The 21,858-nt window shown below is 44.4% G+C and overlaps 2 protein-coding genes across 2 annotated transcripts in view; one reads left to right on the forward strand and one right to left on the reverse strand.

Annotated features, from left to right (window-relative positions):
- Positions 1–7,133: 7,133 nt before the first annotated feature.
- On the reverse strand, positions 7,134–17,036 carry DUS4L (dihydrouridine synthase 4 like). Its single transcript, XM_019543555.1, has 7 exons — positions 16,980–17,036; positions 15,581–15,715; positions 15,159–15,280; positions 13,828–13,945; positions 11,420–11,542; positions 9,390–9,616; positions 7,134–7,499 (listed from the first exon to the last, which is right to left on the reverse strand). The coding sequence occupies exons 2-7, from the start codon at positions 15,688–15,690 to the stop codon at positions 7,252–7,254; spliced, it is 948 nt and encodes a 315-aa protein (XP_019399100.1). The 5' UTR covers positions 15,691–15,715; positions 16,980–17,036; the 3' UTR covers positions 7,134–7,251.
- Positions 17,037–17,128: 92 nt separating this feature from the next.
- The window catches only part of COG5 (component of oligomeric golgi complex 5), a 343,620-nt gene continuing 338,890 nt past the window's right edge, over positions 17,129–21,858 (forward strand). Inside the window, exons 1-2 of the mRNA XM_019543552.1 lie at positions 17,129–17,229; positions 18,282–18,421. Of these exons, the coding sequence (XP_019399097.1) occupies positions 17,169–17,229; positions 18,282–18,421 (201 nt within the window). The 5' untranslated portion in view covers positions 17,129–17,168. The remainder of the gene's footprint in view (positions 17,230–18,281; positions 18,422–21,858) is intronic.

Raw genomic sequence — 21,858 nt, forward strand, 5'->3', positions numbered from 1 at the left:
CCCCGCCCCGCCGCGCCTCCCGGGCGCCCCGCGGCCGGGCCCGCAGTGGGCGAACGACACTGCAAGGGAGCCAAAAAATGGTCTCTGCCGCGTCCCAGCGCTGCGGGGGGTTGTCCCCACGGAGCATCCCGCCCCCTCTTGTCCTCCCCCGGCGGGTCTGGGGGTGCTGCGAGCCCACCCGGCAGCCTCGGGGAAGTCCCAGGAGGACTTCCTTTGTGGTGACAGCCCTCGGTTTTCTAGTCTGGGTATCGGAAAGAAACTCTGCCCCCTCGGCTGGGACCAAGTGGGCGCATAGGAGGGATCCTCCATCCCCGTGGTCTCCAACCTTTTTATGGTGAAGATCACTTTTTGGGACTAAAGGTCACTCCAGGATCTACTGCACCCTCCCCCGGCCCACGCACCCCTGGACCGTGGGGTGTCCCAGGCCGAGCCGGATCCCACTTCTGGGCTGTGGCTACACTGAGCCACACCCGCCCAGCAGCCAGAGGAAGGTGGCATTAGGCCCCGGCCCAGCTGGGTCTGGAAATCTCCATGATCTGCGGGGGGGCTCCCACCGCTGGGTGCAGCCTGGCAGAGGCCCCGAGGGCTGTGCTCTCCCCACCTGTGCTTGGGATGAGGTGGCTGCTGCTGCGGGTTGCTTGCTGCACCCCGAGCACAGGTGGGAGCAGGGCAAGGGCCTCTGCCCAGAGGCAGAGCCCCCCCACATGCCCCTGGATGGCTAGATCTTCCCAGACCTGGCTGGGCTGGGGGCACCCCCATTTGTGGGCGCAGCTCAGCTCAGCAGCAGGGACTCATGTCCCTGCTGCTGAGATGAGCAGGAACAGCAGCAGCAGCTTCTGCCACCTCCACCCCTGCAGAGATGCCCCTCCGCCCCAATCCTCCCACCACACCGCCGGGCTAGGGCCCCACTTACCTTCCCTTGCTCAAGGCTGGGCTGCACGGTCAGTTGCTCACCACGGGGACCTTGATCTGGCTCCTGCCCCTTGCCTCCCCTACAGATTGACCTGTTGGGGTTGGGGGCAGCAGGTGTGCATATGCACACATGCCCAGCTGTCCCCCCAGCCCAGGACCTACCAAAAGAGGCTCCAGGACCTACCTGTAGTTCGGGACCCCCAGGATGGTGACCACAGATCTAATTCAAATGCAGAGAAGAAAAGCCAGGTGGAAGTAGGGAAGGTAGATTGGACTAGTAGAGCTTAGTGAGATGGGGAGGTACAGAAAGTGTGATGGGGAATGGTAAGATTGGGAGTAGGCAAGGATGCTCTGACTGGAGGTAGGGAGGGGAAGAGGAGATTAGGGCTGGTTAGCAATGAAACTTGGACTTGCATCTAGTGGCTGGGAAGGGGGACTATGAAACTACATGGGAAGCCAGGAGGAAGAAAAAGAAGTGGCTCAGTGAAGACAGGACACTGGGAGAAGGGGGGACAGAAATCAAGAGGATAAACTGGAACTTGGGCAAGGAGACTGGGATGAGACACTTGAAAGTTGGGACTGGGTTGTCAAAAGGAATGAGGACATGAACCAGGAGCCAGATGTTGGGCCCAGTGGAGGCACTACTATGGCTACCCACACTGGAGGGGTGAAGGACTCAGCCACTGCCAGCCTGCAGCCCCTACTAAGCCTGTAGGCCTCCTTGGGAGGAAGACCGCTCCTGATACACTCTGCATCTCAGTGGGGATTGCTAACATTGTTTCTCCCTTGCCGCTGGTTGCCAGCCCAGAGAGGGAGAAGGCTAGGCCCAGCATAGACATCACTATGGCTGCCTCCACCAGCTGGAGGGGAGAAAGGGCCAGAAAGCCCCTACATAGCCTACAAGCCTCCCTGGGTGCTCCTGAAGGCCATGTTGGCATTGCCCTTTGGTAACAACACAGGTAGAGACAAAGGGGTTTTTGGTATTTCTTGTTGTAATTCTTTTGTTCATCAAGGGAAAGGGAAAGATGAATGGCTTTTAAGGACAGCTACAGCCCCCTATGGAAGAGGGGAGTACAGACTTGGGGGGTGGGGAGGCAGGGGTGCACTCCCCAATAGGAGGGAGTAGGGGAAGAACACTTCTGTCTGATGGAGGTTAGGAACCATGGTTGGGCTGGGTAGGAGAAAGATACCCCTAGGTGAAAGGTAGAAGAGCAGGAGTGGGTAACGTATAATGACATTTTTTAATTTGGGGGAGTTAGTATGTAACAAAACAACCTTAATTCAACACTTTTGGGTTTTTTAAAGTTACTTTGTCTTTTATTATAAGCTGCTCTGAGTCTTTTTTGGGGTGGGTGCTGTATAAGTCTCAGACCAGCAGAGACTCCCTATACCTGAAAGCTTGCTAAGAACTTTTTCCAACTACTCAGTTTGTTTAATAAAACATATCACATCTCCTCAAAGAACCTGGCCTGGCTAAAATTGAACAAGTTGCTAAGAAGTTGTAGACTTTTTTGCATCGTAGGGGAAGCTGGATAAACATCTCTCTGGGATGGTTTAGGAACAGTGAATACTGCATACTTGCAGGGGGTTAGATTAGATAACCCATGGCAACCCTTCCAGCCTCACTCTATGATTAAAGACATAGAAAATGATAAAAATGTAACAAAGGTTTACTAAAAGCAAATTGTGAGGGGCCAATCTGATCTCTTTCTCTACAACTAGGGGCATACTGAATTTGAGGCAGCAGACACCTGATTTTACCAGCAAATCCCAGGGCTGGCCGCCAATTTTTTGCTTCCCCCCCCCCCCATGCCTTTGATTGGCTGAGGTGCCCTGGCAGTCCCACCTCTCCTAGTAAATTGCCAGATGGCCCAAAACCACAGCTTAATTACCCTGATTAAACCCAGAGAAGCCATTAATCCATGCAGTAAGTGGATGAGGAGGATAGATGTTAGGAGGGGGAGGAAGTGACTGCTTGTGCAGCCTCCCTGCTGTCTACTCTCCCTGTTCCCCCTCATCTTCCCCCCTCCCCTGCTCAAGACTTCAGGGCTTCCCAACCTTTTTCCCTGCTTGTAGGTACAGTTTGGTTTTGTTTTTTGCAGCGAGCCCATCATTTTTCATGGAGCCCACCTATATTCATGCTTTCTGCAAAAACCATGCAATTGCAAATTTGGTAGGTCCCTATTTATAGCATTATTGTATTTCTTTTGTCTGTAACTGGGTTATTCAGCTTCTGAGTGGCTGTGGGCCCCTGCAAGGAAAGCAGAAGCTGGAGGGGAGAGGAAAAAAGCCCAGAGACCTGTGGCAGCAGCAGGAGCACTGGGGGAAATGATACTTGGGGCAAGCCTGCATTTTGTAACTTAATACCTCATGGGCTACCAGTTGGATACCCTGGTCTAAAAATCATTTCTCATCTAGCTGGACTTCAGTAATGCACATTATTAGTGATACTGGAGAAGATGGAAATTAATATAAGAATTGTAAAGTGGGAAATGAACTGTTGAAACTCTAAAGCAACATGTAGTGTTTAAAGGGAAGTATTGAGATGGAGGGAGTTTACTCATAAAGTAACTTCTGGTTGTTAATAAAGTTCTTCTAGGGCCAGACTTATAATTGATCTTGTTTGATATTTTATTAATGACCTTGACACAAAGAGTAGGTATGTACACATTATTTTTTCTGATGATGCCAAGTTAGGAGGGACTGTCAAATTGGAGGTGGGAGAAGGGGAGGATCAGAGGATAATACAAGAAGAAATGGATGACCTTGAAGACTGGAGCTAATATTAGTCATAGAGAAGAAGGGCCAGAAGGGACCTCCAGAGGTCATCTAGTCCAACCCCCTACCTGAGGCAGGATCATCCCTATCCCTCAGGCCCTATCCATAATCTAAACTACATAAGACTACCCGCAACACTGACACAACATAAACCTAACACCTTAACATATTACAGGTAAAACAGGGGAACCATGGCAGCCAATGCCCTGCTACTGTAAAATGTTCCCAGGTAGAGGGCCACACCCCCCACTACTGAGGAAGACAAAACTCCCATCATCTGTACCAGTCTGAGCATAAGGTAAAATTCCTTCTGACCCCAAATATGGTGATTGGGTGACTCCTGTGTGGAGGGGCAAGACTGTCTAGCCAGGAACCTCTGGCTTTGCTCCTAGAGAATTGGCTCACCCCAGTTAAAGTCCTCAGCCTCAGCTTTAGCCAACACCCAGGCCTCTGGGAAGGCCTGAAAACACCCTGACATACAGCAGATAAAGGTGGGGAGAAAGTGGAGAGGGAGTGGGAGCAACTAGCAAAGCCCAGAAGCATGGGAAATACCCATGGTAGAAAATAGGCATGGCAACATCCCTGACCAGTGGCTGTCCAAACTCTTCTTGAACACCTCCAGTGATATAGAGTTCACAACCTATTTAGGCAGTCTATTCCACTGCCTCACTGTTCTAACAGTGAAGTTTTTTCTGGATATCTGATCTAAACTTACTTTGCTGCAACTTCAGGCCATTGTTCCACACCCTCTCTGTAGCAAGAGAGAAAAGTTGCTTTTCCCTCTTCTTTATGGCAGCCCTTCAAGTATTTGAAGACTGTTATCGTGTCCCCTCTTAAGCACCTTTTCCGCAAGCTGACCATACCTAGCTGTTTCAGCCTCTCCTTGTAGGACTTGCTTTCCAAGCCCCTGGTCATCTTTGAAGCCTGCCTCTGGACCCTCTCTAACTTCTGGGTTCCACATTTTTAAAAAGATATGGAGAACTGCACACTGTACTCCAGATGAAGGCTAACAAGTGCACAGTAGAGAGGTGCTATTATTTTCCGTGATAACAACAGGATGAAATTAAATAGAATAAAATGCAAGGTCATGGTCTTAAGAAATAAGGGCAAGAGGTTCTTATATAAACTGGGAGCTCAATACTTGGAAACAATGGAGAAGGACCTGCATGTACTAGCCGATCACAGCATGACTGGGAGATGTGAAAAAGACAAAGGTGATCTAATATGCATCAGCTGAGGTATTCCCAGTAGAGACAAGGAAATAATGTCATTGCACATGATCTCATCTGGAATACTTTGTACATTTGTGGTTACCCATGTTCCAGAAAGATGAATTTGAATGGGAACTGTTGCAAGGAAGGGCTACTAGAATGAACAGGAAAATAGAGAAGCTATCATATGATAAGTGCTTAGCTTGTAAAATAAAGGCTGAGAGGATGTGACTGCCATCTATAAATACATCATAGTGATAAATCTCAAGGAGGACAAAATAACTACATAAGCTAAATGGTAATGGTGCAATAAAAATACATAGTATAATCTGGCCATGAATACATTTAGATTGGAAATAAGATTTCTAGCTATCAGAACAGTGAGATTCTGGAACAACTTCCCAACAGGAGTAGTGGGGCAAAAAATCTGGCTGCTTTTAAGAAGCACCATCAATTTATGTAAGAGGATTGGATGACGTGCATGTCAGGAGAGATGAACTGCCCTGTGCTATGTTCTTAGAACGCTTCCCTAAATATCCCAATGGTGGTACATACTACATTAACAGCAAACAACGGTCTCTTAAGCTGCCATATAAGAAAATTCTCATATAAAAATAAGTTTGCTTTAAAAGGTAAGAGCAGGGAAACCAGAGTCATATCCTAAAATTTATGACACATTTAATAAAAACATTAATTGGGAGCATATACAAAATTAAACAGATAGTTTAGAAAATTAACAGCTATTTATATTCTTATACAGTCACTTCCAGATGTACGAAAGTCAAATTACTAAGTAAAATGCAAGCATTACTGGTAAGAATTTCAGTGTAGCCAGATGCTATATGAAATGCATGATTTTGGATCAAAATCTTTATTACACTGGACTGAAAAGTTTGTGAAGTTTCCCCTACCAAGACCATTGCAATAGTGTGGAATGTTATCCCTGTGTTCCAATTTTCATTACATTGTGCCTATGAATAAATACACTTCTAAGTAACAGTAATGCTTTGTTGAGCAACTAAAAGAAATGGGATTGTGAGAACCTGGCTGAGAGAATCATGTTGTCTTGCCTGTCTTCTGACTTACAAAAGACTACTTCTTGCTAACCGGATTAAAACCCTATGCTTCTTTATACGGTTTCATAAATATTATCCAGTTCCTTTTATTTATATCTCTCAAATAAAATATATATATATACGTGTTTATTACACTCTATTAATGAACATATATATACTGTACATAGTACATATTGAACAAATCATTAAGTTTCATGTACCTGTTCAGCACAACAGAACTTCAAAATAAGACTACTCCTATGTTTAAAATCAGTGGTACTATAGAAGTGCATGCTTAATTCCCTTGCTCAATTGAGACTTCATTACTAAAAATTATGATATCACTTAGCAGAAAATGCACATAGCTTCTACTTTAAATATTAAATTACTGGGGCAGTAGCATAACTGAAGGGGGTGACGAGGAGAGAAGCCTCAGGTACACTTTGGTTGAGGGGGCAGAAGGGCACAAAAATAACTGCCACTGCTGCAGCATCTGACTGCACCACTGCCATTGGAACTGTGTCACCTGTTGCTGCCCTGCGCACAGAGTTGCCCTGCTAGCCCTATAATGGGTAGAAAATAGAATTTAGCCTGTTCTTTAAATTACAAGATAAACACACATAGTTTTAATTTATTTCAGTCATATAGCCAGGGGAATCTGGAACTCTGCTGAGTTCAAGGCCCATTTAGATTTGCCAAAATAAACAGCTGAACCTAAAGAGAGGCAGCTGTGCAAAGCCCTGATATTCTGGGCACTAACATTTTCCACTGTTTAAACTTTAAATGACAGCATAATTATCTGTACATCAGAAAAATACACCTTAAGCTTTTCACAGATAAGAGAACAAATCTATTTAATATCCTTTACATCTGATCCTATTGCCCTTACTTATCATTAGGCCTATTGCTCCAAGCAGAAATCTCTTATGACCAAGGCTGCAGGGCTGGGACCTGTCCTTGTAAACACTTTGGTACTTCATATATTAATGTTTTTTCCACAAGGACTTGCTTATATCATCATAACTCCATGTATAGTAATGCACTGCAATAGCTCCATATAAAGGCTATTTTCAAGTTGTTGCTATTTCCTGAGTAGCAAAAGTTAACATAAAAATACTATAAATATGTTCATATTATGATCAAATATGATCAAACATTTAGTAATGTGTCACTGCACAAAATCTTTTGGTATTATATATGATGCTGACAAATAAAATATAAGCATGAGGACAACTTATTAGCAATTCTGAAATATAAAATGTGATACTCATATTATTAAAATACTTTAAAAGCTCTTACACTCCATAGTGGTCACTAAGGTAATCCAAAACTGCTGGGGTGCTTGATAAAACATTAAAAACCTTTTTTTCTTGTTTTGAAGTTATCCGTTCCATCATGTACATCAAGTGATGATGAAAACATGTAAAAGGAGTCCCATGTTCAAGAGCAATGTCAACCCAGTCCTGTATACACTTCAGGGGTGTCTCATCAAATCCTGCAAACATGGCTGGATTGGCTAAGAGCCCCCTTGCCACCATAACACCTTCAAATGGAAAATTTTAAACAAGAATCAATGTACAAATTTTAAAACAAGGCTTTAAACAGCACTCATCACCACATCTATTGGAAAGCTTATAAACAGCTACCTAGGGAACAATGGTAAGCTAAAATTCAGTACCTGCACCAAGAAAAACTTAAACAAACCAAGCACAAGGCAGCCTGTGGCAGTTAGTGGTGCAAACTATCCAGTGTCCTTAATGGCATTCTTCATGATAGAAACTTTGAAATAATGCACAGGATGAACAAAACAGCAGCTTTCTCTTTCCCCTGTTCTTTTATTCACTGAAACTAAACTTCCAACAATTTTGCTTTTGTTAGTTAAATAAAGGACAATCTGACTCTTTAGCACAAGTCATGACTGATGGAAAAGAAAGAACATGCCAGAGTTTTCTTTTGTGTAAGGAAACTTACATGATGGATAAACTTAGGCTATTATTTCCAGAAACTGGGCTTTTGATTTAGTATGTATCTGTACTTTTGGTACAGGTTTGATGCACCTGCACTTATCCTAAAACGATCAGCCAGATAAAATCAGAGAAGCACTGATTATTCTGCAGTGAGACAGGATGATTCAATGTGCGTTACAAAGCTCTTTCCCTCCACTGACATCAGGTCACCTTTTATTACATGGAGTCTTTACTACTTAGTTTCTACTTCTAGAAATGTGCAATGATACTAGAAATTGTTGCACTTGTGTGGTGCCTAGCAGGAAAAAAAATTAATACAAGTTTCTGGATTTCTTGAATAATACCTCTTAAAGTATTGACTTTAATTTTATACTTTGGTTATCAATGAAGGTCAGCTGGGGCATAACAGGTTTTAAAAGTTTTTATCTATAAAACATTTTCTTTTGTATTTTACTAGCAATACATTTTCTGCAGCTGATTTTGGGAGGAAGGCCTTTTGTAGTAGAGTAATAGCACAGGAAATCACAATTTTCTCCTCTTGCTCCTACTGAACATCAAAGGAGGCAGACTAAATTTCTCTCGCATATCTTTTGTTATGGAGCTGCTCTTCTCTCTTCAACTATAGACCTACTATAATAGGATCAAGGCTGTGCAGGTCAAATCAAGTCTGCTTCCTCAAAACACTGGTTTCATTTCCATAGCGGTTTAATGACCAAGTCCTGGCACAGGACTCTTTTGTGATAGGCACTGTAAAAACAGTCCTTCCCCAAAGAATGCCACTACCATTTGCCCTCTCTTGCCCTCCTCTTCCCATCCTCCACTAAATTCAGCAGTGGGAGAAAAATGGAGCTGTGCTCACATGCTAGCCCCTGGAGTCATGGAAAACCCAGGGCTCTAGTCAGAGTCTGCACTGATCCCACAGTGAGCTCACAGCATGTGTAAAACTCTGGCAGCTGCTTCATGGACATGACTGTCCAGACTTCATGGCACACATGCCACAGAGCCAAATGCAGTGTGGCTGCACTCCCTTAACATCCCTCCTGAATGTGCTCATGGATGTCAGCCGCTGCAATACCTACCTTCAGCAGTAAAAAGAACTGTTATTTGTCAAGGGAAGGTTTTCAGTAAGGTTATGAACCCTTTTTTCACAGGTCATGGACTTCACAAGAAGGAAGGAGAGAATTCCCCAGCACTTCCGCTACATTAAAGGGGTGGAGCAGCTTAATAAATGGGTGGCTTGTGCATTGCCCTGGAGATTCTTATTAATGGTATGCATCATGATACTCAAATGATTACAAGAATGCCTGCATATGAAACCTTAAGCTATTGGAACCAAGAAAGCTCCTCTCTTTTTGAAAAGATAAAAAAATACCCAAATAGGTTCTACTAAAGACAAAATAAATATTTAAAAATTTAATTCCCCACCATATTTCCCAAAAATACATAAAAGCATGCAGAATTCTTACCATCTGCACCTGTCATATGATGAACATTCTCTGCATCTTTTAATGATTTAATATCTCCATTAGCCACAATAGGTATAGATATGTTTTGTTTAATTATTTTGATTGCATCATAGTGTACTGGCTGATGTCTTTCTTCTACACTTCTTCCATGAACTGTAATCCAGGAAACTCCAGTTGCTTCTGCTTTTCGACAGAGGTCTACAGTTCTCTTTAGGTCATCATGGATCCTAAAATTCCAAGGAATGGAATTATCACCCAATAAATAGCTGAACAGTGTAAAAATCTGGTATATAGCAGAATTGATAAGAGCTGTACAAATGAGAGAACATTACCATTGGAAGATTCATTATAAAAGACATGTGTGTTTAACATATACTATTTTAATGTCCCTCAATTTGGTACTGTCACATTAGACTGAGTCCCTAAACTAAAAGTGGGCCAAGTTTTTGCCAAAACACTGAAAGACTTTTTAAATAACTTTGTATTTTGCATAATTTTATACTACACTGAAAACTTTCCCATTTCTCTCTCACATTTCTTTTCGAGAGATCCCAAACTACTTCTCAACTAAATTTAATGAACTGATAAGAAAAATCTACCTCAGAATCATTTCATTCATTGAAAAGTCACATAACACAGAGCAACACCTCACACATTTTTAGGAAGTCATGAAATGAAGGATATCTTTTTCCACCTGAAACTGAAGAGGGAATTCAAACAGGCAGATTAGATCAAGTTGAAGTTTATCAAGGAATTCAATGACATTTTCAAACAACTATAATTGGTCAAGGTCCACTTTTTATATCTAATCCAAAATTCAGCCTCCTTACCTGAGCAATGCCGTTAATACTATAATACATCATTAACTGTGTTCTAACAGGGTGTATCTACACATGCAACACAATCCTCCGCTTTATGATACTCATGCTTCAGAACCGCAGTTTCACTCTCAAGACTATCGATGGACAGGAAACACCCTAGAAGTCTTAAGAATGGTGGCCAGCAAGGCTCGGTACTTTCTCCATTGATTTTCAATGTGAGATAGCGTTTGCAAGGCAGCGCATGCAAGGAAGCACGCTCAAGGCAGAAATGGATGTGGTCCTCAACAGGTTCCCAAAACTCACTAAGTGGCTCTCCAGCTGAAATAAAGAACTACGGTGCAATTCATGCCGGAGTCAGGTGCTCCTGGGTGCAGTGTCTTCACTTGTGCTCAGTATCGCAGCTGTTTGGGACTGGGGGGGTCAGCCCTGGGCTCCAGGTGGTAGCGTTGGGCAGCAAAAGGACTTGCTGAGGCACCAGGGTGCAATGGTGCAGGGCTAGGTGGCAGGCAGCCCCCACTCTATAGCACCTTCATGCCCTGGCTAGCCCTGGTCACTTTGTCTACATGTGCATTTTGGTGCACTAAATGACTCTGCCATAGGATACTACTTGTCCCAGATAGTACATCCTACAGTGGAGTTCATTAATTTACTGCACCTTAATATGGGTGCGCATGTAGGCAGTGTTGCTTTTCTGCAGAGGTAATTAGTCAGCTCTGCAGTAAAGTGCACATGTAGATGTACCCACAGAGGAAGAATGCCACTAACTCAGCATCACTTCCTGTTCCCCACTGGTGTTCCTTAGGGAGTGTCCACCCATATTTTAATCTTGCCCAATCTTTTTTCACAAGATTACTTGGCAAACAACAGGCAATATGCTTGTACAAGCTATACGACTTGTTTGCAATCATTTTACCTTTATTGGATTCTGAACTGTTGAATTTATGCTTGCGCTTTGCATGTTACTGCATATCTGGAGAGGAGTTTCAGAGTTATGCTGATTGCAATTGTGTTAGATTGGGATTACAAATCCCCAAATGCATTTTGGATGAGAGTGCAAATGGATGTCTTGGCCCTTTAGGGTTGTTAAAGATCTCAGGGGTGTCTTACAGGCAAAAAGTATATTCTCAATCACCACATTTCAGGAAATCTAACATATTTACCATGAAAAATTCTTCATTGTACCATGATGTAGAAATGGCCTAAATTTACCTTATTTTAATAGATACTGAAAATCTGGGGTTCTCCACTTGATTTCTTACTTGTCTTACCATATCTCGAACTAGCTCTGGTTTATTTATTAAACAAGCACCATAACCTTCTGCCATTGCCCACCTGTAAATTAAAGAGAAGAAATCTGCATTGTGCATTTGCAAAACAAGACAACTCAACCTAATGGTCATTTCAGTTTTTTTCTTTACTTGCTTGTGAATTATCTGATCCGCACAGAAATAGGCAGAAATAGTACTGGCTATAGATGAAAGATGTTCTTTTGGATAAAGCACTAGCTATCAGGAAATCTAGGTTCAGTTTCTAGTTCTAACACAGATTTCCTGTGCAACTTTGCGCAAGTCCTTGACTCTAACTCAGTTCCTGCAAAATAGTGGTAAGATTTTCCTAACCTCGTAAAGATTTATAAATATTTTGTGAAGTGCTCAGGTACTACAGTGATACAGGCCATGTAACCACTGTAGGTGAATTTTATTAAGATTTTATCTTCTTTATGGCGTTGTGTGGACTGTTTTCAAGCAGCAATGACAGAAGAGGATAAGCTATTCAAATTTGGTTCTTATCTGTGTGGAAATGACTTCCCTTTAAAACTGACAGTGAAAACTATGCCTTCAAATGCGTGTGAGGATAGATATAGCCTTTTCCAAATCCAGCTCCATCTATTTATTGACATATTTAAGTAATTTGTTCTATCAGGTGAATTTTTAAGTTAAAAAGATAACAGTGCTCTCTTTTTTTTTAAACTGAGAACTTTTGTCTCTTGTGAATATTAAATATAACTTTTGATCAGACAGAAATTTCCAATCTGACAATTTTCAAAGCAGCTGGGTTGAAAGGTGGAGACTAAGATTCTTGTATTTAATTATAAATTTGCTTTCAGTTTTCCTTTCCTATATTTTCCAGTTAATGTTTTCACTCCGTAAAAACGCTGCATACTAAATACTTCCAATACCACTTATAAATAAATGGTATGCAACCAAACCAGTTAATGGATGTCTCTACTTGAGCATGATTATTTTCAATCTGATTAGGGCAGTGGTTTTCACTCTCTGGCCTCTGAGCCAGGGCCCATGGGACTCCCCACAGCTCCAGAAGTTTGGTATTGAGGGAACAGTGACAACTGCTCCCCCACTGCCAAATTTCCAAGTCCTGCAGGTCAGATGGCAGAGCCCTGCATGTGGGGCTAGGGCTGGGGCTAGAGACCTGCGCCAGGTCAACGCTATGCACCTGCTGGATCCAGCCTGCATATGGACCTGGCACCACTCATCTGGCCTGCAGGGACAAAAGGTTGGTTACCACTGGATCAGGAAGTGATATACAGGAATAGTCATTAAGATGGTAAGTAAGGCATATATATGTGTGGGCATGTAATATATAATGTAATATATACAAACACATATATATGAGTATGTGTGTGTGTGTATAATACATGCATACATATATAGTATGCACTTTATATATATTATATACATGCAAAAAAATCAAAAGACACAAGCTTTTTTATCACCAAATGAACTACACAGTCACAGCTTAATGCAAAAAGGGATAGTTCAGAAGGTGCTCTTTGTCGAAGTCTTCCAGGCATCAGGATCTAACAGTATCATTCTGGTGACTGACATGGTTTCCCCTTAATGTACTTTTCAACTTGTGAGAAAGCTCCCACTCTGGGAAGTTAGAATACACACATTTTAGGGCCTTTGTTAATGCACTGTTAATAGTAGCCCACTAGGTGGTGCCCATTCACTATATTAAGTCAAAACTCAACCTAGCTGAGGGGTTGGCAATTACCTGGGCTGGAAAGTCATTAAAAAAGTTTTGGTGAGCTGTTGGGGGGGGAGGGGTGCTGACCCAGCTTGGAGGGGGATCAGTAATTGATCCATGAAGACCCCACCAGCCGTCCAGCACATCTGGCAGCGGTTATATGGTGGATGGGCTAGGATGGCCAGACAGTAGGGCCAGGAGGCAATGGAGACAGTGACATCAGCAGGTGGGAAGAACGAGCCATCACTGTGGGGGTTGCCAGGAAGCCAAATCCAGCTGCCCTGTCTCCCCCACCCTGCTGCATGCCCATGGTCTTGGCTTCTGCCTGCACCTGGGCCAGGAGGGGCTGAGGGACCAGCTGCAGGCCAGATAGAATTGCTTGGTGGCCCAGAACTAGCCAATGGGTCATATTTTGTCCACCCCTGACCTAGAAGGAAAGAACAGCACCTTGGCAGCAGTGCCTAGATTCCACTGTACTTTAGTAGGAAGACAAATCAAACCTCTCTATAAGGACTGCCACCGAATTATTAATATTTCATTAATATTTGGACACCAAGGGAAATGATATTTTTACATTGATTTTTCCCTATTTTTTCCATACATTCATCCAACCTCTTTAAAGCATTTACCTCTGAGGACAACCACAGTTTAAATCTATTCCATCTGCAAAGGGACAGACGATACAGGCAGCATCTGATAAAACCTGTGCTTCTTTAGCAGCAAATTGAACAATCAGTGGGCGATCACCTAGTCAAATAAAGAGCTGTTTAGAATATAGTAATGCATACTATACAAGACACTTATCCTTCATAATTCTTGAAAATCAGCTTGAAACTCCATAAAAACCTAATTTTATGATCAAACTGCATCAGATTTTTTTTTTTGGAAAAAGTAATACTTTGAGAATTCTAAGTTCTGAACATTTTGTTACTTCTGGAAAATGTCCAACATTTGTATATTTACTTTTTCAACATCATTAAATACAAGTTTCTAACATTATATCATTGTCAATAACTAGTGCTGCAATGCATTGTTTTTCCATACATATTTACTTCAATATTAGGATTCCACTCTATTCACAGAAGAAAAATTAACATCAATGGCAAGAAACAGACAGAAAACATTTTTAAGCTCTCTTATTTTTTGAATGCTCTGGTAAAGACAATATAAGGGGACCTTAAAAACAGGGTTCTTGAACTGTTGAAACAGGTGTCTACTGTGGCATCTCAATCCTAAATGAGCATTTAAGCAACACTTACATTTCTTCCAAGTAGCAACAAATAGGATTGTCACTATTAAAGAAGGCCAAATATGTGAGGGCATATTTGTGCTTCAAAATACCTGTATATACAGAAAAGGTAATGGATCTGTTCTACCTGAGAAATGCATCTGTGAGGATTATCAGTACTAAACATCAAAAATATCTGCACTGCTGCTAACATATAAGCCACTACATTTCAGCTATCATTAGTACATAGTACAGGGACCCTGCAAATGCTCCAGTCTTCATCAACAAGCTTCCTCTGTGCCATCCTCTCATGCCGTCTCCCAAATTTGCTGCATTTCATACCTGGTCTCCACTATTTATTCTTTTGTGTCTGTTAGAATCCAAGTCACTGGCAGACAATTTCACCCTATGACAAGTTCAGGGGCTGCCTCTGTTATGGATAGACAGTAACAGCAGTAAGGGGTAACAGAGATTTCTCTGCTTGTGCTGCTAACCAGTCTAGTTGGCCTGATTTTCCTGTGAACCAATCAGAATTTTCAACATCTCTACTTGTGCAAATATCAAAGGTTGGACCCACGGATGCCTAGAACAGTTTGAGAGTTTGAAATTGGTCATGAGTGGTGTACCCAAGTTTTATTACATACCTCTGAAGTTGAGGGCTAGACCTCACTTACTCAAAATCAATTACTGCATAAAATCATAAGAAAATGCAACAGAATGAGTACTACATACCTTGGTTTGTTGTGAATTCACTGTCTCTAGCTTTAACAGATCTGACAAAGTCAGCAGCAACTATCATTGGTGTATAACACAAATCACAATTGTATTTCCTGACCAAAGTTCGGAAAGCCAACCTGTAGCATAAGAACATTTGACTTGGGGAAAAAAATCACAATTACACAATCACAAGTAAAGGCATTGATCTCCCAAATAAGTTGTTTTAAAATTAAATTAAAGTGTTTTTGGCCATGTAGCTCAGGTACAGTGGGTAATCTACCTGGTACCATAACATAAACAAACATGTTCTGAAGTATATTTCCCCAAGTATAAAAATTAATAATTAAAAAATAAATATACTATTTTTATACTTAATACAATGCATTTACATGATAAAAGCTTTGATGATATGTGGTTAAGACTGAGAAGTTACTTACTTTGAATAACGGACCATAGGGGCACATATTTTCACAATGTGCCCAGAATGAAACAGATCTACTGGATCTCTCAGAAGACATACTGGGGTGTTTGTGGTATCACAGATCATGTATAAATTTTAGGTCTTTCTAAATCTAGAAAAAAAAAACAATAAAATTTAAAACAGGAACCCTACTTTCTATGCTCAGTTTTCATAGTTTACAGCAAGGGGAGACTGTTCATGCAAGAATAAATTCTATTAATTGTTTGTCTAACCTCATAGGAGGGACCTATTATTAGGGTCCAGGAGCAACATTATGGTGAAAGCCTGTTGCATACTAACCCACTGCTTCTCCCAGTTATCAGTAGAGTTAATTGATTATCTTAATTTCCTACCTAGATTTTGCGTGTGCCCTTTAGTATGTTCCTTGTATTTAATATTCCACACAGAACAATAGATTTACAAATATGTTTTTATTTCGCTTACTCCATACAAAGTCAATGGTATATCTCAATTAACTGAAATGTAATAGATTGTGTAGAAACTCAGCAAAATGTATGGAGCTTGAGAAAGGCTTGGGAATATTCTACGCAAGAGTTCACCAATTTTCCTCAGCATTGGATGAAGGAAGCTGCTGTTAACAAAAACATCTCTGATCTAGTCTGCCTATAACAGTGATTCTCAATCAAGATGCTGTGGCACCTTGGGTTGCTTTGAGATCCTTTCAAGGGTGCAATGATAGCACTGGTAGGTGTGTAAACACGACTCACAAGGCAAAGCCAGAGATTTCAAATAGGAATCCACAGTGTTAGGGGCAGCTTGACCAGCTGTGGACTTCCTGAGCTCTTTGCAACGCAAGTGAGTCAACGACTGAGTGAAAGCGAAGAGCTGGCAGTCTCCAAGGTGGCTTGAGTCTAACCTGGGTTGGGCTGAGAACCACCGATCCACTAGGCCCCTGCTACACATCATGTGTATTATTCAACTCACAGGTGAACTGCGCAATAAACACAGACTGGCCACGCATCACATATATTACGTACTGTAGATCACTGGAGAACAGTTCAATACATTGAGACCAGCCAGGCATGCAAAGCCATAATCGTGCCATAAATACGCCCCTGGCTTTAGGGAGCTAATGCGCCACCAAGCCAGCGCTTGAAAACGTGTAACAGCCTTAGAGCTATCCAGCTTCAACCTGAAGGTGTGGCAGGGCCCTGGCGAAGGGGCAGACCTGCCCGGCCCTCCTGGGGCAGGGAAACCCAGGGGCGCCGCGCCGCGTCGAGCCCAGGCGGGAGCAGAGAGAATGGAGCGGGCGGATAAGAGGACACGGAAAAGCAGTGAGCACGTGGGGCAGGACGGACACCCGCCTCCGCCGCTCCCGGTCCCAGTCCCGCCCTGCCCCGCCGGCTCCACGTTACCTGCAAGAGACAGGCACGACATAACTCGCACGACCTTTGCCCCTGACTTCCCCAGCCCCCCGCCGACCAATGGGAATCGCGGAGATGCTGCCCATGGGAGGGTTTAGCTTCGTCGCTGGATTCTCATGTCACGCTGGAGTGGTCGCAGCGCAGTGACGTAACCCTGCCCCTCCCCCCGCACCTGCCAGCATGGAAGCGGGGGGCGGAAGCACGGGCCCGGGCCCGGCGCTCGGGGAGCTGCTGGCGGACGGTGAGGCGGACTGTGGAGGGGTCGCCTAGCAATGGGGGGGCGCCTCCTTCCTCGGGGGCTCAAAATAGCCCGCATAGGGGCTGGGCGCTGCGGGGCGACCTCCTGGGCAGGAGCAATGACTGGAGCAGCCTCTGGCTGCAGCCCTGTAAGGGGCTCCTGGCACCCCCTTCTGCTTCCTGCTCCCGGTCCCCTCCCACATGCTGGGGCTGCCCCGTGCGGCACCTGTGCCCCTGGTTGCCCCCTCCCCCCCAGATTAGAGCGTGGTGCAGCCTGGTCTCAGATCCTTGATCCAATCATTTTCATTTTTTAAAGTTGTGTGGTGCTAGCGGACCTGGTGCGGGGGCCTGTACTGTGCTGCGCTCACATGTCTCTGCTTCATGGCAGGCTCTGGGGTTTTAAGGTGCGCCTCTGTGCTGGGCTGGACTTCACGTGAAACATCAGCTGATGCAGTTTTCAAGATTCAGAAGAAATAGGGAGTGTGGGTTGTAGATCATGGGAAACATGGTGTTATCTAGTTTGGTTTATCGGGGTGTGAGCCAAGGTCTGTTTGCTCTCACTATAGCTATGGTGTGGTCTGGCATAGCTCCTTTACATTTGCTTCCCTGCCAAAGTGCCCCAGGGCAAAACCAGGAGTAATGGTCATAAGCTTGTAGAAAAGGGTTTTAGACTGGATATAAGGAAAAGCTTCTTTCACGGTTCATGCGTCTCTGGAATAGACTCCCAGCAGGAGTGGTGCAGACACCTATCGTGGAGATCTTCAAAAGGAGACTGGACGCACACCTTGCTGAGGTTATTTGACCCCAGCAGTCTTTACTGCCCAGAGCACAGGGGCTGGACCCAGTTATCTCACATGGTCCCTTCCAGCCCTAAACTTCTGTGAATCTGTGAGTGGTCATTTGTTAAATAAATGTGTTCATGTGGACAACAGAAATTAGCTACCACCCTGCATTGGACTGAGTACAGGTTGGTGAGCTTCCAGTGTTTCTTACATGTTTAAATACTTATAGGTATTTGAGCATGAGAATAAATAGCTTGTTTAACCTTTTTTCCAGAATGTTATGCTGACTTTTTAAAAGAAGAGTTTGATGTAAAGGCTTACACTTCCCAGTCTATTCATCGAGCCATAATAGCTGAGCAGTTAGCAAAGCTTGCTCAAGGAATCAGTCAGCTGGATAAAGAGCTCCACTTGCAAGTAAGTATCCTGCATATCAGTTGTTTCAGGGCAGTTGCATACAAGTTGGTTTGAAAACTAAATATCCCCTTGGTCTCACTTGTATATCAAACTACCCCATGTTCTCAGCAGCTAGTGACACTTGCAGGAAGACTAGCAAGCATGGCAGAAGACCAGGGAACACTTCAGTGAGCTAAAACATTAAAAGAAAGCTTACCAAAAAAAGTCAAAACTTGGAGAAATGACTTGGGGGTTGGGGGGTGATGGGATATAAAAGTATTGCTTGGGCATGCAGGGATGGAATCAGGAAGGCCAAAGCGCAACTGGATTTGTGGATAGCAAGGGACAAGAAGGGTTTCTACAAATATGTCAGCAACAAGAGGAAAATCAGGGAAGGTGTGGGCTCCTTCCTGAATGGGGGAAGCAACTTTGTGAGAGATGATGCAGAGAGGGCTGAAGTGCTCAATGCCTCTTTCACCTCAGTCTTCACAGGCAAGGTCAGTTCCCAGACTACTGCACTGGGCAGCACAGTTTGGGGAGGAGGTGAGCAGCCGACAGTGGCAGAAGAACAGGTTGGGGCAGGGGCAGTCAAAGGCCAGTCTGTGGGCCAGATTGAGCTCGCAGCAGACTCCATTTCCCAGCAGCCCCTGCCCGTCTTACTCTGGCCAGTTTTCATAGAGACTTCGGGAGGCCCCATGGGGCCAGTGACAGTGCAGAGCTAGGGTTTCCACGGAGACCAGTCCAAGCAGCATTGGCAGGGGATGCGACTGGATGGGGAGCTGCTTTGGGGCTGGGATTTTGCACTGGTGACAGTGTGGGTCAGACCTGGGGCAGAACTGCGATCTGCTGCCTACCTGTCCGAGGTAGGGCATGCAGCCAGTGGATCATGGCAATGCCTTGGCTTCAGTCCATGCTGTCACCTCCACAAAATCCTGGCCCTGGCCCCAAAGCAGCTCTCTGCCCAGCCATGTGCCCTCCCAGTGCTGCTTGGGCTGATCTCTGTGGAACCCCTGGCCCTGCACTGTCATGCCCACTGCTCCTGGGTTCTCCATGGAAACCGGCTGTAGTGATGAATGCAAAGGCTGTTGGGAAATGGAGTCCAGGCACTTGTCGGATATGTTATTTTGCCTACCTGTGGCTTGGGGACTATTTAGAAGAGCTGGATATGTACCCGACCATGGGGCCAGATGTAATGCACCTAAGGGTGCTGAGGGAGTTGGCAGGTGCTATTGCAGAACTGCTGGCCATCAGCTGATGCATGTTAAATAGAACCAAGGAGGTGATACTTCCCCTCTAAGCGGCATTGGTCTGACCACAGTTGGAATACTGCGTCCGGTTTTGGGTGCCGTACTTCAAGAAAGATGTTGGCAGACTCAAGAGGGTCCAGAGGAGGGCTGCTTGTATGGTTGGGGACTTACAGGACAAGCCCTATGAGTAGAGACTGAGGGACCTGGACCTCTTCAGCCTCCACAAGAGAATCCTTAGATGTGATTTTATGGCTACTTACAAATTCATTAGGGGGTTACAGCAAGGGATCAGAGATGCTCTGTTCACCAGGGCACCTCTTGAGGTAACAAGGAATAGTGGTCACAAATTGACAGAGAGCAGATTTAGGCTAGATATCAGGAAAAACTTCTTCACGGTGAGGGTGGCCATAATTTGGAATGGGCTTCCAAGGGAGGTGGTGCTCTTCCCTACCTTGGGGTCTTTAAGGGAAGGCTGGATAGACATCTGGCTGGGGTCATCTGACCCCAGCACTCTTTCCTGCCTAGGCAGGGGGTTGGACTCAATGATCTGTTGAGGTCCCTTCCTACCCTAGCATCTATGATTCACCCAGGGGTCAGTTATTCCTGACCAATCTGATTGCCTTCTTTGAGATGACTGGCTCTGTGGATGTGGGGAGGCCAGTGTACATGATGTACCTTTAGCAAGGCTTTTGATACTATCTCTGCCAACATCCTTGCAAGCAAACTATGGAAATATGGGTTGGTTGGATGAATGGACTGTGAGGTGGATAGAAAATTGGGTGGATCATTGGACTAAAAGGGTAGTAATCAATGGCTTGATTTCTAGATGACAGCCAGTATCAAATGGAGTGCCCCAGGTGGCAGTCCTTGGGCCTGTTTTGTTTAATATTTACATCAATGACTTTGAAGATGGGATGGAGTGCTCCCTCAGCAGGTTTGCAGGTGATGTCAAGGTGGGGTGGGGAGAAGTAGATATGCTGGAAGTAGGGCTAAGAGCTAGAGAAACCTAGACAAATTGGAGGATTGGACCAAAAGAGATCTCATGAATTTCAATAAGGAGAAGTGCAAAGTTCTGAATTCAGGACTGAACAATCCCATGCACCAGTACAGGCTGAGGGCTGACTGGCTAAGCATAAGCTCTGCAGAAAAGGACCTGGGGATTACAGTAGACAATAAGCCAACATGAACATGAGCTGAACATGAACCACCAGTGCGCCCTTGTTGCCAAGAAGGCTAACAGCATCCTGGGCTGCATTGGTAGGAGTGTTGCCAGCAGATCAAAGGAAATGATTCTTACCTGCTATTTGTCACCGGTGAGATCATATCTGAAGTACTGCAGTTTTGGGCCCCCCACTACGGAAAGGATGTGGACAAATTGGAGAGAGTCCAGTGGAAGGCAATGAAGAATGGGGAGAGGAGGACTGGGGGACATGACTGATGAGGAGAGGCTGAGGGAACTAAGCTTATTTAGTTTGGAGAAGAAGAGACAGAATGGGAATTTAATAGCAGCCTTCAACTAGCTGAAGTGGGGTCGAAAGAGGATGGAGCTAGAGTGTTCTCAGTGGTAGCAGATGACAGAACAAGGAGCAATGGTGTCAAGTTGCAGCAAGGGAATTTTAAGTTAGATATGGGGAAGAACTTTCTCACTAGAAGGGTAGTAATATACATCACATATATTTAATGTTCAGGAAAGTGGAATGCTGACAACCCCTGTCCCAGGTAGCCAGATTATAGCAGGTGATGTTGGCAATGTTTTGAAGTGGGAGGAGGGGAAAGGGGGCATTTTAATGGAGCTTGGCACTGAGCACAGGGCACTTCCAACTTGTCCCATGCCATTGCTGCTGCAGCCACAGCTACTTGGTTGTCCTCTGTTAGATGCTCTCCAATTTGTCTACACATCCTTTGTATAGTGGGGACCCCAAAACAGCACACGGTACTCCAGATGTGGCCTCATTAGTAGAGGTACACCAATACATCAGTACATATCATATAGGCTCTGATAAACGGAAAATGGACATTATTGGCAGTTGGCTTTTTTTGGCTGATGTGGCTGATTATGTCACTGGTAAATACCATATGCATGCATGCAGATGCGGCGTGCACATGGCCAGGAATGCAGCCTGGCAGCATCCAGCCGGTAAGTCTGTGGGGGAGGGAAGAGGGTGTAAGGGGGCCGATTGAGGCCCCCACAGTGAGGGAAGGAGTGGGGCT

Source organism: Crocodylus porosus, unplaced genomic scaffold, assembly GCF_001723895.1.
Source record: "Crocodylus porosus isolate Cpor-Errol unplaced genomic scaffold, CroPor_comp1, whole genome shotgun sequence".
In the NCBI taxonomy this organism is placed as follows: Eukaryota; Metazoa; Chordata; order Crocodylia; family Crocodylidae; genus Crocodylus; species Crocodylus porosus.